Source organism: Columba livia, chromosome 1 (genome assembly GCF_036013475.1).
Source record: "Columba livia isolate bColLiv1 breed racing homer chromosome 1, bColLiv1.pat.W.v2, whole genome shotgun sequence".
Taxonomy (NCBI): Eukaryota; Metazoa; Chordata; class Aves; order Columbiformes; family Columbidae; genus Columba; species Columba livia.
This window is the reverse complement of record NC_088602.1, coordinates 7,821,772-7,837,156: the sequence shown is the minus strand read 5'-3', so window position 1 is coordinate 7,837,156 and position 15,385 is coordinate 7,821,772. Positions and strand designations below refer to the sequence as shown.

General features: G+C 41.2%; 1 protein-coding gene across 16 annotated transcripts in view; it reads right to left on the bottom strand.

The window, feature by feature from the left end:
* SYTL2 (synaptotagmin like 2) overlaps positions 1–15,385 on the bottom strand; it is a 62,319-nt gene that overhangs the window by 21,165 nt on the left and 25,769 nt on the right. For 15 of the 16 annotated variants that reach the window (XM_021298769.2, XM_021298773.2, XM_065049752.1 and 12 more), the window contains 4 exons: positions 11,679–11,827; positions 8,952–9,084; positions 1,036–1,108; positions 366–465 (listed from right to left, as the gene is read on the bottom strand). In XM_021298769.2, coding sequence (XP_021154444.2) covers positions 366–465; positions 1,036–1,108; positions 8,952–9,084; positions 11,679–11,827 — 455 coding nt within the window. Of the gene's footprint in view, positions 1–365; positions 466–1,035; positions 1,109–7,679; positions 7,789–8,951; positions 9,085–11,678; positions 11,828–15,385 lie in introns of those variants that run through there. The other variant, XM_065049756.1, reaches the window with a different exon arrangement.

The following is a 15,385-nucleotide window of genomic DNA, read 5'->3' as shown; positions in this document are numbered from 1 at the left end:
GATTGAAGAGAGTTAAGCTGCTTCTGTTGAGCCAGCTGCAGCATAAAGGCCATAAAGACATCTATGCCAAAATCAAGGAAATTTCTCTGTTCTCTTAACAGCCGTCCGGGACAAACAGCCCTCTCAGGAGTGCTGACTAGAATTGTGAGTACAAGAAAGGAAGCAAAACCCATTTAGTCACATAAACAGCCATTTCCTGACTATATTCACGTGTTTTATATGGGGTTTGAAACAAACTAGTTGATAACTTGAAGTAGTTAAGATAAAACAGGCTTTGATATCTTACAAAAAGAAGCAATGAAAGTAAAAATAATTTCATATATGTCACCAAGAAATTCATGGTTATGCTAAATAAGTATATTTACCCTTATTTGATGGCTGAGGTAGAATGGCTGGTCTGTTTTCTGCTTCCCCACTGTTCAAGTTATCCCCTGAAGCAGTGAAGTTAAATGGATTTCTCCGTTGCTAAAAAAGGAATGAACATAATAATTGCAGTTGAATTTTCATATCAGTACAGTCTTGACAAAACGAGATAACGTGTAGTGATTTCCTCTGCCTCACTACTCAGTCAGCAAAGAATCCTTAAACTGGGTACAAGACAAACTAAGTAATAAGAACAAGGGAACTATCAGAAGTGCAAGTGATAAGCCTCCTCTTTTTCTTTTTGATGTCACCAACAGGACAGATAAGCCACCACTTAAAGACACTTGAAAATCCCAAGTTGACGCAAGTTAAATAGTTTTATCTCTACTTCTGTGACTTTGGAGATATTGGAACACAGCAAGACCATTTTTTTGTAGTGGCTGAAGACATTGGAAACAATGTCAAGCAGAGACAGCCACTGTCTATAGCCGTAACAGCACTACAGCACTCAAACCTTAGCGGTTTCCGTTATCTCTTTCCAAAACAAAAACACACTCTTTTTTTTTTCCAGCTTCTTATCTTTCTTCCTCAAATCTTTAATTATCTTTACCGCTGAAGCACAAAGCACAAAATGTAAAGGATAACTCCTGCTACATTCAAAAGCAGTCATACCTTTAGTGGTGAGGCTGCTGCCTTCAGCGCTCTTTCCCCGGGTTTGTCTAACACAGAGATTATTGGCTTAGAACTGCAATGAAAAAGCATATAACAACTTCAGCAAACAGGGCATTACTTTAATCCTTTTTGAAAAAGCAAGCCAAAAATTCATTTATTCCTACTCACATGTAACCTCTTGGTACCTAAAGTTTTCTATTCAACCTGCTCTCATCAGCTTCTTTCCATAGCAAGGGGATATGCCTCACAGAACGACAGAATGTCAGGGATCGGAAGGGACCTCAAAAGCTCATCCAGTCCAATGCCCCTGCTGGAGCAGGAACACCCAGATGAGGTTACACAGGAAGGTGTCCAGGCGAGTTCTGAATGTTTGCAGAGAAGGAGACTCCACAACCCTCCTGGGCAGCCTGGGCCAGTGTCTGTCACACTCACTGAGAAGAAGTTTCTTCTCAAATTTAAGTGGAACCTCTTGTGTTCCAGTTTGAACCCATTACCCCTTGTCCTACTGTTGGTTGTCACCGAGAAGAGCCTGGCTCCATCCTCGTGACACTCACCCTTTATATATTTGTAAACATTAATGAGGTCACCCCTCAGTCTCCTCTTCTCCAAACTAAAGAGCCCCAGCTCCCTCAGCCTTTCCTCACATGGGAGATGCTCCACTCCCTTCAGCATCTTTGTTGTCCTGCGCTGGACCCTCTCCAGCAGTTCCCTGTCCTGCTGGAACTGAGGGCCCAGAACTGGACACAATATTCCAGGTGTGGTCTCACCAGGGCAGAGTAGAGGGGCAGGAGAACCTCTCTGACCTACTAACCAGCCCCCTTCTAATACACCCCAGGTACCATTGGCTTCCTGGCCACAAGGGCACAGTGCTGGCTCATGGTCATCCTGCTGTCCACCAGGACCCCCAGGTCCCTTTCCCCTAGACTTCTCTCTAACAGGTCATTCCCCAACTTATACTGGAACCTGGGGTTGTTCCTGCCCAGATGCAAAACTCTACACTTGCCCTTGTTAAATTTCATCAGGTTATTCCCTGCCCAACTCTCCAGCCTGTCCAGGTCTCTGGATGGCAGCACAGCCTTCTGGCGTGTCAGCCACTCCTCCCAGCTTAGTGTCATCAGCAAACTTGCTGATAGTACACTCTGTTCCATTATTCAAGCCATTTATTAATATATTGAATAATACCGGCCCCAGTACTGACCCCTGAGGCACTGCACCAGATACTGGCCTCCAACTAGACTCCGTCCCATTGACCACGACTCTCTGGCTTCTTCCCTTCAGCCAGTTAGCAGTCCACCTCACTACCTGTTCATCCAGACCGCACTCCCTCAGTTTAGCTATAAAGATGCTGTGGGAGAATGTGTCCAATGCCTTACTCAAGCCAAGGTAGACCACATCCACCGCTCTGCCATCATCCATCCGTCTTGTTATGTCCTCATAAAAGTCAATGAGGTTGGTCAAGCACGACTTCCCCTTGGTGAAGCCATGTTGACTGCCCCTAATGACCCTCTTATCCCTGATATGCCTTGAGATGGCACCAAGGATAAGTCGTTCCATCAGTTTCTCGGGGATGCCTGTTGAAGAATTCAATACAACTTCTACTTGGCATGACAGAAACCATATTTTTTAATATCTTTTAGATGTTTGAGCAAGCTTTATATAAATGTACCCACTCTCCAAACAACATCAGTGTTTTTGTCTCCATTCTTGTCCTACATTTATCTTTCTAGGACCAAAACCAAAGTGGAGGAAAGTGCCAAAAATCTGCTAAAAATAGAGTTTTGCAAAGTGTCCAAGTGAGAAAAATCAGAGGAACCCCATCACCATTGTAGTAAAGATGTGACAAGCCACAGATGACAACACATCCCCACAGAGATACATCTTATTAGCTATTCTCTTTCAATTAAGATCTATAAAAGCTGTGGCTTGATAGCATAAGTAAGTTATTACTTGTGATCCTGACTAGACAGCTCCTACATTACATCAAGAAATATTTCAACTATTTGCAGAATGATGCAAGAGTAGTTGCTTTTTTGTTTTTTTTCCCAAAACAGATTTTTATCATTTAAGTTCATCTAAATATCTTAGGTATGAAAATAATTTGTTTTTTGAAGACTGAAGTTAGATGTGGATTTAAATATGGTCTTCATATAACAATCACATTCAGTATTTTAACTTTATATAGAAAACGCTGGCATTGACCAACTTACATGCTTATGATTTTGGGGACCACTTATGATTTTGAGGTTCCACTTAAACTTGAGAAGAAACTTCTTCTCAGTGAGGGTGACAGAGTCTGGAACAGGCTGCCCAGGGGGGTTGTGGAGTCTCCTACTCTGGAGACATTCAAAACCACCTGGACACCTTCCTGTGTAACGTCATCTGGGTGTTCCTGCTCCAACAGGGGGATTGGACTGGATGAGCTTTCGAGGTCCCTTCCAGTCCCTAGTATTCTATGATTATATGACGGGAGAAACAGAACAAGGCAGGGAAAATGAATATTCTCCAGGTAGGAAATATGACCTCAGGCTAGGAAGGAAAGCAACCCCTGTGGTTTTTCCCATATAGATGTACAAAGAAACTCCAGAACTGAGTATTTCTTTGGTCAATGATCTTTGGCGTGGGTGAAAAGACTTTCAGATATTGATGGGTAAGTAGCAGACCCAGGAGACAACGTGTTTGAGGGCAGATGTGGTACCTCAGGACAAGAAAACAGCTCTCAGCTTCACCAAGTGCTGGGTTCAAACAGGAGCTGCCTCCTCACCCAAAGATCTTTCCAAATGCACAGGGATACAAACTTCTGTCCTGGTTTTGTTAAAAAACAAGTTTCTCTTTCAGTGAATTTGCCTGTCAGCTAAAGCTTCATATTAGCTGCATTTTCCTGGAGAACCAGATACACGTTCTGGTAAACATAGCAATAGAATGCGAAGTTATTGATAAGCATGGATGGACATCTCGCAAGAGGAGCAACGAGAAACAGGTGACCAAGAAACTGACCAACTGTGTATAACATTCCATTCACGTGAATACTTCATATAAAAGTGGGAGATCACGAGGATCTCGTGCCTTCCCTTTTTTCCCTTTTGCTTATGGCCGACATTAGGAGAGGGCCTTGCTAGTCACCCCTGCAAACTGAGGCCTAGTGAGAGACTGAATCCAGCTCCGATTGGCTGCAGAGTCCAGTCCAGAACTTCAGGTGCCGGCTCTGCAGTTGCTGAGACTTTCAAGATTGGTTTTGTATATTTTGTATTATCTTCTCTATTCTGATCAGTAGCATTAGTAAAACACTGTTAATTTTTCCAACTCTCTTCTCTCTGTCCTCCTTTTCCTCCCGATTACCTGTCCTGAGTGGGAAGGGGGAGGGAGGGAGGAGAGGAGGTTAACAATACATCTGCCAGGGTTTTATTGTCACCCCACAATCAAAACCCTCGACCACTTCACAAACTGAGCTTGTAATGGAAACCATCTCATGGGTGAACAAATAATCTGTTCTTGTATTTTAACACTAACTGCAGCAGCCTCTTATATGTACATACCAGGTATAACAGATAATTGTTTTGATTCTTCTCTGATCCTAAATAGGAAGAAATAATTTTCTAGTTCTCAAAGAGCTCAATATTGCAACTTTTATTTTTCAAAAATATCATTCTACATAAGTTTCTTTTCTTTGTTTCTTTTGTTGGTTTTTTAAAAAGGTATTAGAACTACGATTAAGTTTGAAAATGCATATACTTAGAAAAACTTTGTTCTACTGATTTGGAGTTTGTGTTCTTGCTTTTATAAGTTCTTGAGTTTGTGGGATTTATTTTATGAGCATCTGCATGCTCCTACACTTTGTGTCTCATTTACCCAACAAGGAAAACATGATTTTTATTTTTTTTAAAGGTCTAGGTCAAGAATTCTTCAACCTTTCCCTCATTTTAAACAAGGAAAATACTGGTATATACCCTGGGCTGCAAGAAACTGATAAGACATTCTTCAGTGTGCAGTTTTTACAGGTCAGGAGGTAACAAAAAACACACCCAGGATTCTGTAACCACGTTTTACAACAAAGGGTCTGAAAATATGAGTTGACCCTCAGCCCTTACAGATAGGAAAACTGAACAGTTCCCAGATGCGCTGCATTCACAAGACTAATCTAAGAGTGTGCGTGAAGCCAAGTTGATAAATACACCCAGGTTAAAAAGAATTCCTGCACTGCAATTCAGCAAAACAAAGTGCTGAGAATCACAATGAAGGCCCAAACACCACCCGGACTGGACAGGAACCAAGAGGCAGCAATGCGAAGGCAGAAGCAAAGCTGGAGAAAGGGGTGATAGATTTGCAGGCACTGTCAATACAGACAGAAACGGCCTCCCATTCCAAAAAAGAAGCTTTCCTGGGCTCACTCTGGAGGGCAGAAAATCTGGTGAGTTAAGGCAGTGTAATGCAATGGCACCCCATAAAGATACCCTCATCTAGGTATCCCAGCAGCCCTGTTATTCCAGAAAAGTTACAGGGATTTTAAGAATTACAGCTTTTAAGCAAATTTTCACCTTGCAGAGCTCTGGGACCCACACTTGTCACCTGTTAAGGCGGTAGGTTAAGAGTATTTTCTAGCCTAGGGAAGGAAACAACTTAAAAATCTCAACTTGAAACTGAAAACCCCCTAACATTGCCCTTTTTTTGAGACTCAGCATATAGACAGATGGTATCACTGAATAGAGGTAATATTGACAGTCTGAGTCACCCTATGAAAACTCATTCTGTGCAAAGTTACACCTTTAAAAACACTTCTCACACCTGGACTGTAAAGCCTATGGAATACAAGACAAGTACCATGGTGATATAACATCCAGGAAAAAAAAAATGTTCATAGTTTCCTTACTGAATTTAGGTATCTGGGGTGTGGGGATAAAGATCACTATGCTAATTTTAAGAACATAGTTGTGGGCTGATTTGTGTTCCATTTAACATAGCAGCACCCTGACTCAACGACAGTTGAAGTGGCCCCAGGGCTGGATTTGACCCTCAGCAGTTTACAAACACAGATCTACCAGAACTGAACTTTCTGTCCATTCAGTAAGAATTGTTTGGGTTTAAGAACAGGATCTCCAGAACAAAAAAGGTCCAGGTAATTTGTTATCACGTATCTTCTGGTCCCAATCCTGTAGTTGTTCCTTTTATGCAAAGCCTGCAAGCCAGTGCTGGCCTGAAGCCCACTCTTAGAGGAAGAAAAAGACCAAGCAAACCACCACCTAAACCCCAAAACTCCTACAGACCTACCCCTGAAGTAGCACTTTAAAATGTTTTAAAAGTCCAAGTACCTGAATGACATGTAGCATTTGGACACCAGCAGCTGCAAACTCACTTAATACAAGCCCAAACTGCAGAGCTCTCTTTCATCCTCCTAGTTCTAGCCATGTTGAGCCTGTTACATGCAAGGGGAAGAGTCAATGGAGACAATTCCTTGCACCTCTGCTATCCTACCAACCAAATAAAATGTTTGTAGTGTCTACCAACTGGTAGGGTTATTGCTTTCCCAGGGTTTTCCCTCAATTCCTGATCCATTGCTACCATCAGAAACAGGCACAGCTGTGTCAGATCGGTGTCTTTCAAAGCCCAGAATCAAGGGAACAGAAAGGAGTATTTTAGAAACAAATGACACCTCCTGCAATTCCCATATGCAATGCTGTGTAGAACTAGTCTCAGTCACAGTGAAATAATCTTACACTGAATTCTTAAGCAATGATTTGCCCCTAGTCCTGCCACGTTTGCTTGCTTCAGATTTTCACATTTTAGAAGCCAATAATCAGAGATATTTAACCAAATATTTATGCAAAGTAAATGCAAGTGTCCAACCAACATATTATAGATCACTTTCCAAAACCCAGTTCCAACTGTTTCATCAATCCTGAACTGTGTGCGCTTGCTTTAGGGGGAAGACCTTGCACTATGAACACATGAACAAGGCACACAGGCTGATTAATTTCTGGCACAATTTGGAGCAAATAGCAGGAGAGGGTCCTGGATAATAATCACTAAACTTCACATGGATGTGACCTGAAGTAAGTCATAAATCACCTCAAGTTAAAGACCACAGCCAAATTGGCCATATTCTGAACAACTGTCTACATGTTCTTAACCCTTGTTATGTTATATATTTTTGAAGAGGCTGCCCTGGCAGTTTATGAAATGTATCAATCAATGACACACAATTTGTGTAATGGTTAGAATAACATTATAAGGCTGTACTTCTTTTAAATTATCATCATCTTTTCCTAATGCGCAAGACGACAGGCAAAATCTTCTAAAAGATGTACTAATCAGCAGCATGTCTTGTGCTGTTTTCAAAGAAGTAACTCCATAACAACCCCCTGAAGGTAAAAGCCACCTGTAAGAAAAAAACTACATTCAGTAACAACTCTGTCAGCATTATCAGCCAAATTGGGCAGGGGGAGCTAAGCTCTTTCTTGTGAATAGTGACCTTTAACATCCTTACTGTACAAATTCATTTTTTGGGAAGCCTATAACAAAGCAGTTTGACTTTTTCAGCAGAATTTCAGATGTGGGTAAGACAAACACCCCTCCGAGTTCACTGATAACTATACATAAATGATAAAGACCAGTAATGCAAGCCACAGTTGTTTGTTAAGACTTACACCAACCTTTGGTGCTGTTCATCGTGAACTTGTGTGCCCAGTTTGCAGACCATGAAAGAGAAAGATTCAGCTGCTACTAGATATCGTATAAATGCACAGTAGGAGACAAACCTTGCTGCAAAGGAAAAACAGAGGACGTACAGAGAAGGACTTAGAAGACAGGCAAGAAAGTGAAAGGTTAGAGAGTTGATCAATGGCACAACCAGAAGTAAAACAGTCAAGCAGTAACTCTGTCTCTCAGCTCACTCTGTCCACTGAAAGCACCAACAATAGCTGTCTGTGTTACACCCTGGTTCTTGTTTCCTTGAGGGTGTTGAGGAGTCTTGGCTGTTTAAAGACATTTGCACCTGCTGTCACCCTCACTAAGAGATCACCACTTTCCTTCTCAAATACAGGCTTTTGATAGCTCCTCACACAGCCAATGAACTACTACACATAGGTATTTTAAAGAGAAAACACGTCTCTTTCTCTCAACTCAGTATTTTTCAAAGCAAAATGGAGATATTTGGGACGTTTACAAACTTGAGATGGAGTGATTGAATACAAAAAAGTCCAGAAATTACTTATCATCCAGCTTTCCTGAAACAACTGCAGCCATGCATGCAGACCCAAGCTTACTGTCCTGTCTTACTCTGAATGGAAGCTCCTGCCTTCCAGAAAGACATGTATTTTTCTCGGTAGAATCTGACTTATTTTCTGCAAGTATCCAAAGATACTGCAGGTCTTTCCACCTAAAATACATTTTGTCTCCTTAAAATGTCTCAGAAGTCTTAAACTATGGACCCAGAGATCTGGAAAATTCTAAAGAGAAATTTATCAGGCTCTGATTCTTCATATGATTCAAGTTTAAAATTCAGGTTGAATCAACGATCTGGTCTCATTGAGTGATTGCGTGAAGAGATGCAGAGGTTACTGTCCCTCTGTTACCAGCTATGGAGTACTGATTGTGGCCAGCCATTCCAACCAGGAAATCCTGGTCTCGCTGCTGGGAGCCAGACTAAGTTGTGACATGAGAACGTGTGTGGGACCATTCCAGACACCATTGCCACCTTTCTCCTTGTAGAGGTGAGCTGAAGTTGTTCTGCATTCGAATGAAGAACCATGAACAACGCATGGCTACAATTCGTCAATTTTTCACGTGCATGGATTCCTTGGGCAATTCTGAGGAAACATTTGATGATCTTTGAAATAAGAGGAAAGTACAATATTTTGGATGGACCTTCAAGCTCACAAGTTTCACCAGTCCCAGTAGTAACTGTGATTAAACAGACAGCTTACCTTGAACTAGATTTTAGTTGTTCTTCTTGATGTTCCTTAATGCTGTGTAGTTCTGGTGGCACAAAGACTTCTTTGTTAATGTTGCTCACCCAGCTGTTCTTTGCTTTGTTTGATTTGTTCTGACTCACTTCAGCTGAAACACGAAACAAGAATATTGTTGTGTCCCATATGTTCAAACCGGATTTCTTAAGAGGCAAATACAAGTATTTGCATTCGGTCCTGCAGCTATTTCAGAAGTCGCTATACTTGAATTATGTACAGAAGCCAATCTGGTGCCTTCTGAAGAATGAGTTTTTTCAATACCAATGGAAACGTCACATACTGCTCTGAGTCCTTCACTCTTCTACTCCAGGTACTTCTTCTCTAGACCTTAAAGTGATCCTAAATAGAGAAGTTTTCTACAACAACCCTAATAAAGCCTGATCCTGTAGTTCTTGCAGCTGGATAAATATTGAAAATTCAACCTTTGTGGCCTGAGGAAACATAAACAATTAAACCATAGGAAACTGAAAACACGTTGAAGTTCAGTTAATCAAGTCAATTATTCTTTTCCTACAGCAGTAAATTGGAAATTGGTCATAACTGTCATTTAAGCAGGTGACCAGTCCTTTATGGGTACAATTACCACCAGTTAAGAAGTGTATATCAAAGAAAAAAAATACAACCACAAAACCAAGCCCTACTCATTCAACAAATGCAAATACATTTGCATTTCTTTTTAGGGTGGGACAGAATCCTATTCTGATAACCCCTTTCAGAGTCAATGTTAGTTAACATTGCTTCAGCTACTGCTTTTTGTACTTCTCCAACAGTTTAGAAATAAGGAATTCCTTAATGTGTAAAAAGAAGCAAGATTTGTATTCTCACTTTTGCTATTCATGATTGCAAGCAAAAATATCTTGATATCTAATGAGTCATTGAAACCAAGCCATTGCACATAGTTCTGAATGCACTATCACGCCCCTTTGTTCAAGTAATAAGACTGGGAATAATTAACTTTCCTTTAAGATAACACGGCTTTAAGTACTTTCCTTTAAACTATATGTTACTGTAAAATTTAGGTAGAATTTTACAACTGATTTTCATAACCTTCAAGTCCAAAACCAGCCAAACCCACAACCACACTGCACTAAATACCTGAGAATTTTCACATTCTTTTCTGTTTCAGGCTTTTTCTTGTTAACTTAAAAACCCAAAACCATCACACAGTAACCTCAAACTGACTAAACTGCCATTGTCCAAACTCATCTCTGGGAATATAGGAGTTGAGAAGGCTGCAGGATTAGACACAGGAAAATAAGGCTAAATTGTAGTTACAAAACCTACAGAAAGTAGCAAGCTGTAGCCCATTCAGAGAATTGATAGAAGTACCTTACTCGCTTCACTATCACACAGTAAAATCCCTTATTAGAATTTTAAAGCATAAGGATTGAAAATTTCAGACAATCTGTGAGAATAATATGTCTTGCCTTTCTAAGTCAAAAGGGTTTAGTAGAACTAGAGGAGGTTAAGAAGGGATGGGGGTCAATTTCTCTAAGGAGAAAAAGTAACTTCCTGAATGAAGAAAAATAAAATAGGCTGGGACTTTTCAGATTAAAAAGTCAGGTGCTGAGTGATTTATGATAGAATTTATATTATAAGTCTATAAAAACCTATATACTATTTGCTTATGTGAATATAGATCAACTGTTCACCTTGTCTCCCAGGGATGACGTTAATGGTGATCAGTTCAAAACCAGAAAAGGAAAAGGACACTTCTTATGTGAAAAGCCTTCATTTAAAAATGCCTCGAGACAGAACACAGGGGATGTTGGACGCCTGGCTTTGCAGAACTTCTTGAACAAATTAATGTGAGAAAAAATAATCCAGAAATGCCTCCTCTGTTTCAAAACATCTGAGGTGCAACTGGCTGCAGGCTGGTCTGGCCTTGGAGCCTCCAGGAGATGAGATTTTTAGTCTGGTTCAGTAGATCGGCTCTTATGTTCTGTTCTTTTGTTTTATTTCTCTCCAAACAAAACACTGGATTTGCTTCTGATATTAAACATAATGCATTATCTTCCCACATTCTGTTTTTTCTAAACAAGTTTCTGAATATTATCAAGTGAGCACCAAGCTTCTCAACGCATCTCAATTTACACTATATACTCCTACCTCTTTGTACCGCAGTCTGCAACTGTTACCCAGCACATGGACACAGTTGGCTTTAAGTAAAGTTTCTAACACATGATTTGAGTGCACTCATCATGATGTGAGAGATGGTGGGTGCATTCAGAAATAACGTGGTCACAGGATACCAGTTAGAGCTGCTATCTCATGGTGCCCACCATTTCAAACCAACTTGAAGTACCTCTGGTGTCCTTACAACTAAAAAAAAAAAATATATAAATTATATAAATTAAGCCTCAGAGGTCTCAAACTGAGCACACAAAATCTTGGAAATCCATAGTAAGGAGCCATTTCTCCTCAGTCTGTTTCTTTGCACGTTCCAGGGTAGCTCACAAACCCTCAAAAATGGAAATAAGAAGGCAATCCAGGAGTGCAGAAGCTTTTAGTCCTACACATAAACACAAGCCAGTCCCTCTTATGAAGAGTCATCACCCAGAATTCTCTCTTTAATACACTGGGGGAGAGGAAAGCTTACGGTATTGTATTTCACAGACAACAGTGTCTGAGGTTCGCTAAGTAAGAGCCAGCCTTTCCAAAACAAAATATAAACCAAATGCTTACCAAGAGTGGCAGGCTTCCGTCGCATGGAGGCCCTAATAATATCTGCTCCGTGTATCTTATCTTTGTGCCTCTTTGACTTCGCTTCATAAAACCACTGCCCGCTCATATTCTTTAGCTGAACATCGTCTTTGACTTTTTCTGGTAAATGCCTGTGGAGGGGGAAAATTATAAAATAAAATTTTAAAAAATGAGATACGCACACGGTCTACTTACCTGTGTGAATAGAATGAAAGTCAGAGGAAAGGTGTGTGAGTGTTTGTTTGGGGATTTTTGTTGGGTTTTTGTCAGGGCGGGGAGGGGTGGTTGGTTGGTTATATATATATATTTTATATATATATATTGTTCTTCTCGTTTTTTAAACACCATTTCAGCATGTTATTTCTGTCTTCTGACCTGCTACTCTCCTCATTTAATTATGAAGGATGACAACGAGCTGGAAAGGGAAGAGCCTCAGCTTCACTACCCTGAGAGCACCAAAGTAACCCTTGAAGAACCAATATGCTTTGCTCTGATAAGCTTGCAAGCAGACACAGCCCTGGAGAAGTCTCCAGTATCTGTAGATCTTGACTTCTTGCCTCCAGTTTTCCAAGGTTACAGACCGAGATAAGCTAGCAGGGCCATATAAGAGATCTGTGCTAAAATTAAGTTCATGGCTGTTTTGGGGCTGAGAAGGCACCTTTTCAGGCTGTTCATACAGCACTGCTTTTACACACACGTTCCAAAATTGCACTGGAAAGATGGTGCCATTTTTTTCCATAGGTTACACAAAAATCCTTATATGAATGCAATGAGTTACAAAGGAAGACAGCATCACATGGAAGAAACAATAAAACAAGTTTGTGCAGTTTAATAGTTACATGTATCCATCACATGAACTGCAGCCATTTTAAATACTATAAAGCAAATTCTTAATAATTTTATTTCAGGCTTCAGAGTCACCTGATTTTATGAAGCATACCTTAACAGAATGAAGAGTTGCTATCTGAAATTTAAGAGATTGTTTTCTTTCCTCATTAGACATATAACACATACGGCATAAGCTTTTACATGGCCTGGAGACTAACCCTCCTGCAGACCAGGAAGGTTACTGCACAGATTTAGAGAGTATTTAAACAAAAAAGTCAAGTCAGGTTTCACTTACCTTCTGCATTCATGCCCTTTCATTTAACAAATGAAGCTAATAACAGAACTCAAATAGGAAATCAAAACAAATCAAGTTACTCAGAGGCTTTTAGACTAAACACAGTCCACGTTACTGTGGGATGGTGCCACAGGCCTGATGGCAAATCATAGAATGGTTTGGGTTGGAAGGGACTTTTAAAGATCATCTAGTCCAATCCCAAGGAGGTTCATGCCAGTTTTATATTGCTCATGACTTTAAGAGAAGGAACTTCTAGTGCAATCAAGTAGTTGCTATGACAGTCCTTCTATTATAGGCTGCACATTTGGCTGTCAAGTACAGACAACCTTTTACAGCAGAGACGGGACACTGAGCCAGTCCCAACTCCCACAGGGGTCATTTTCACCCATCACTCAACTTCTCCTTCATCCTCATATGGCCAGAAATGAAAAAGCTTATTTGAATGCATCAGCTATGTTAGAATTTGAATACCTAAACTTATTTTTGAAAGTACTGTCAACAGTCAGTCCCTCCCAGGTGTGTGAACAACTTCTCTGTCTCAAATGAGCTACGCACAGTTGAGGCTGCCAGGAGTTGAGGTCACCGCTGCCATTTTTAGTGCCAAGATTCAACAGTCCATAGCGTTACTGGGCAATTTACGATTTGGCCCTCTCTGTCGCTTATAACTGTGCTTCTCTAAGAGCCAAAACAGACACTTATGTGCTGCAGGTCTTCCTAGCTGGAACAGGAACACAGCAGTAGCTTCTCTCTGTCCTCAAGCAAATACATGACTCAGGTCTGAGCCAACTCCTCATTGCTCAGCCAGTTTATGAACACCGCCAGCAGGAATAGTGGAAATATGGCACGTAAGGACTTTTTAACACAGATGATTGCTTCTCCCTTTCACCTTCTTTTCTCATGCGTTGTTTGTCTTCTCAGAACAGATGCTCCTCAGGGCTAGGGACTGGCTTTTCAGCTATTTGCACAGCCCGCAAGGCAACAGAGCTCTGACCTCAGCTGGTGCTTTGGGGCAGTATGACAACACATGGCAAGGGAGGTTCTCTAGTGGGAAGGCACTGAGTCACAGGACAAGTATTCAAGGCTCTCGCCTTGTTTGCTTCAACCCTTTTACCCCAGACGCTGCTCACACCTTTCCCCTTTTGTGCTCAACCACTGAAACTGGGCTGCGGTAGGAGACTTTACCAGTCAGCTCAGATGATAAATCACCATAGAAGTGGACAGGACCCCAGGGCTCTCAGCCATGTCAGCCTAATTACCTGATTGTTGGGCTCTCAGATCTGCAACTAATTAACATAAGTAGGACAGAGGCGTGGATTGGTCGTGGCTCTAGATTCTCATTAAATGTCACCTATGGCCAGTGCCACTGTCATTTGGGCTGGAAGTGAATGTCACGCACCTCACCCCCACCCATGCCTATGGAAGTTAGTGTAGCTCAACTCCACCAGCTCAACAGGCTTTCTGCACTTCAGGAAACAATTACACTTGCTAACAAAGGTATAAACGTGCTCTCTGTTTCCCCAGTATTTCCTTTACAAGTGATCCGTTTAGTGATTAGGCCTCTATGGCAAGAAGTGACACAAGCTCACAGCAGCTGACTTAAAAACTAATTCTTTTGCCTTTACATCTTGACAGCATTTGACCTTTGTTAGCTTGGCTTACTCGTCTCTTCAAGAGAAGTATTAAGCCTCTCAGTCCCATCATTTTGAGGAATTAAGAGCAACAAAAATACTCAAGCTAGTCCCAGGCATTCGCCAGCCACAAATAAAGCAACAGATTTCCATGATCAGAAAGAAAATTAGTTCAAGGTCTTGGCTGGGAAAAAAGCTTTTAAGAAGCCTGTGTTCACCAACACATCATAGACTTGTTGCAAAAACAGCTGTTGAGGTTACAGCTGGGATTCTTTGCAATGCAACTTGAATTCTCAAGCTCTGCTGTGAGCAGCCGTTAGCAGTAATATCCAACCGCTCGCACTCGTGGGCCTGTTTCACAGCTAGGCGTTAGATTTAGATTGCGGTTTACCTTGAAAGGAATTGTGAAGAAATCAGGCTGCAGCCATGGTTTTCCACTGCTACGTACACCTCCCAGCACAGCACAACAAGGTTAGAAGCCAACAGCTGATTCCAAGCCAGCTCCCCAGTCAACAGAAAGAGACGAACCAAGTTGTCATTACATCCTTTTCCTCTTGGTGACCAAAGAACCAGTAGGCATCCAGATTAAGATTCAGATTGCAGGCTCAGTTCCCAGGTTTGCAAGTAGGAGAAAATTCAATATCAGCTTTACATATGATGTAGGCCTGTGTTCTGGAGCCCCTCAGTGGTCTGTTGAAATGCCACTTGGTCTATGTTGCAGCTTTTGGAGTGAAACAGCCTGAAGTTATAACACAACTAGTGCCTGTTTCTTCCATAGGAATATTAAACTCAAGAAAATGAAGGCACATTGTTACAAGGAATTCACTCTAAAATCTTTTTCTAAAATAAGCCTGAGTTCCCCTATTACTTAATATGATTTTTCCACTAGGCCTAGGTGAAATCTTTTTGATGGCAAGATGACAAGTTTTTCATCCCAC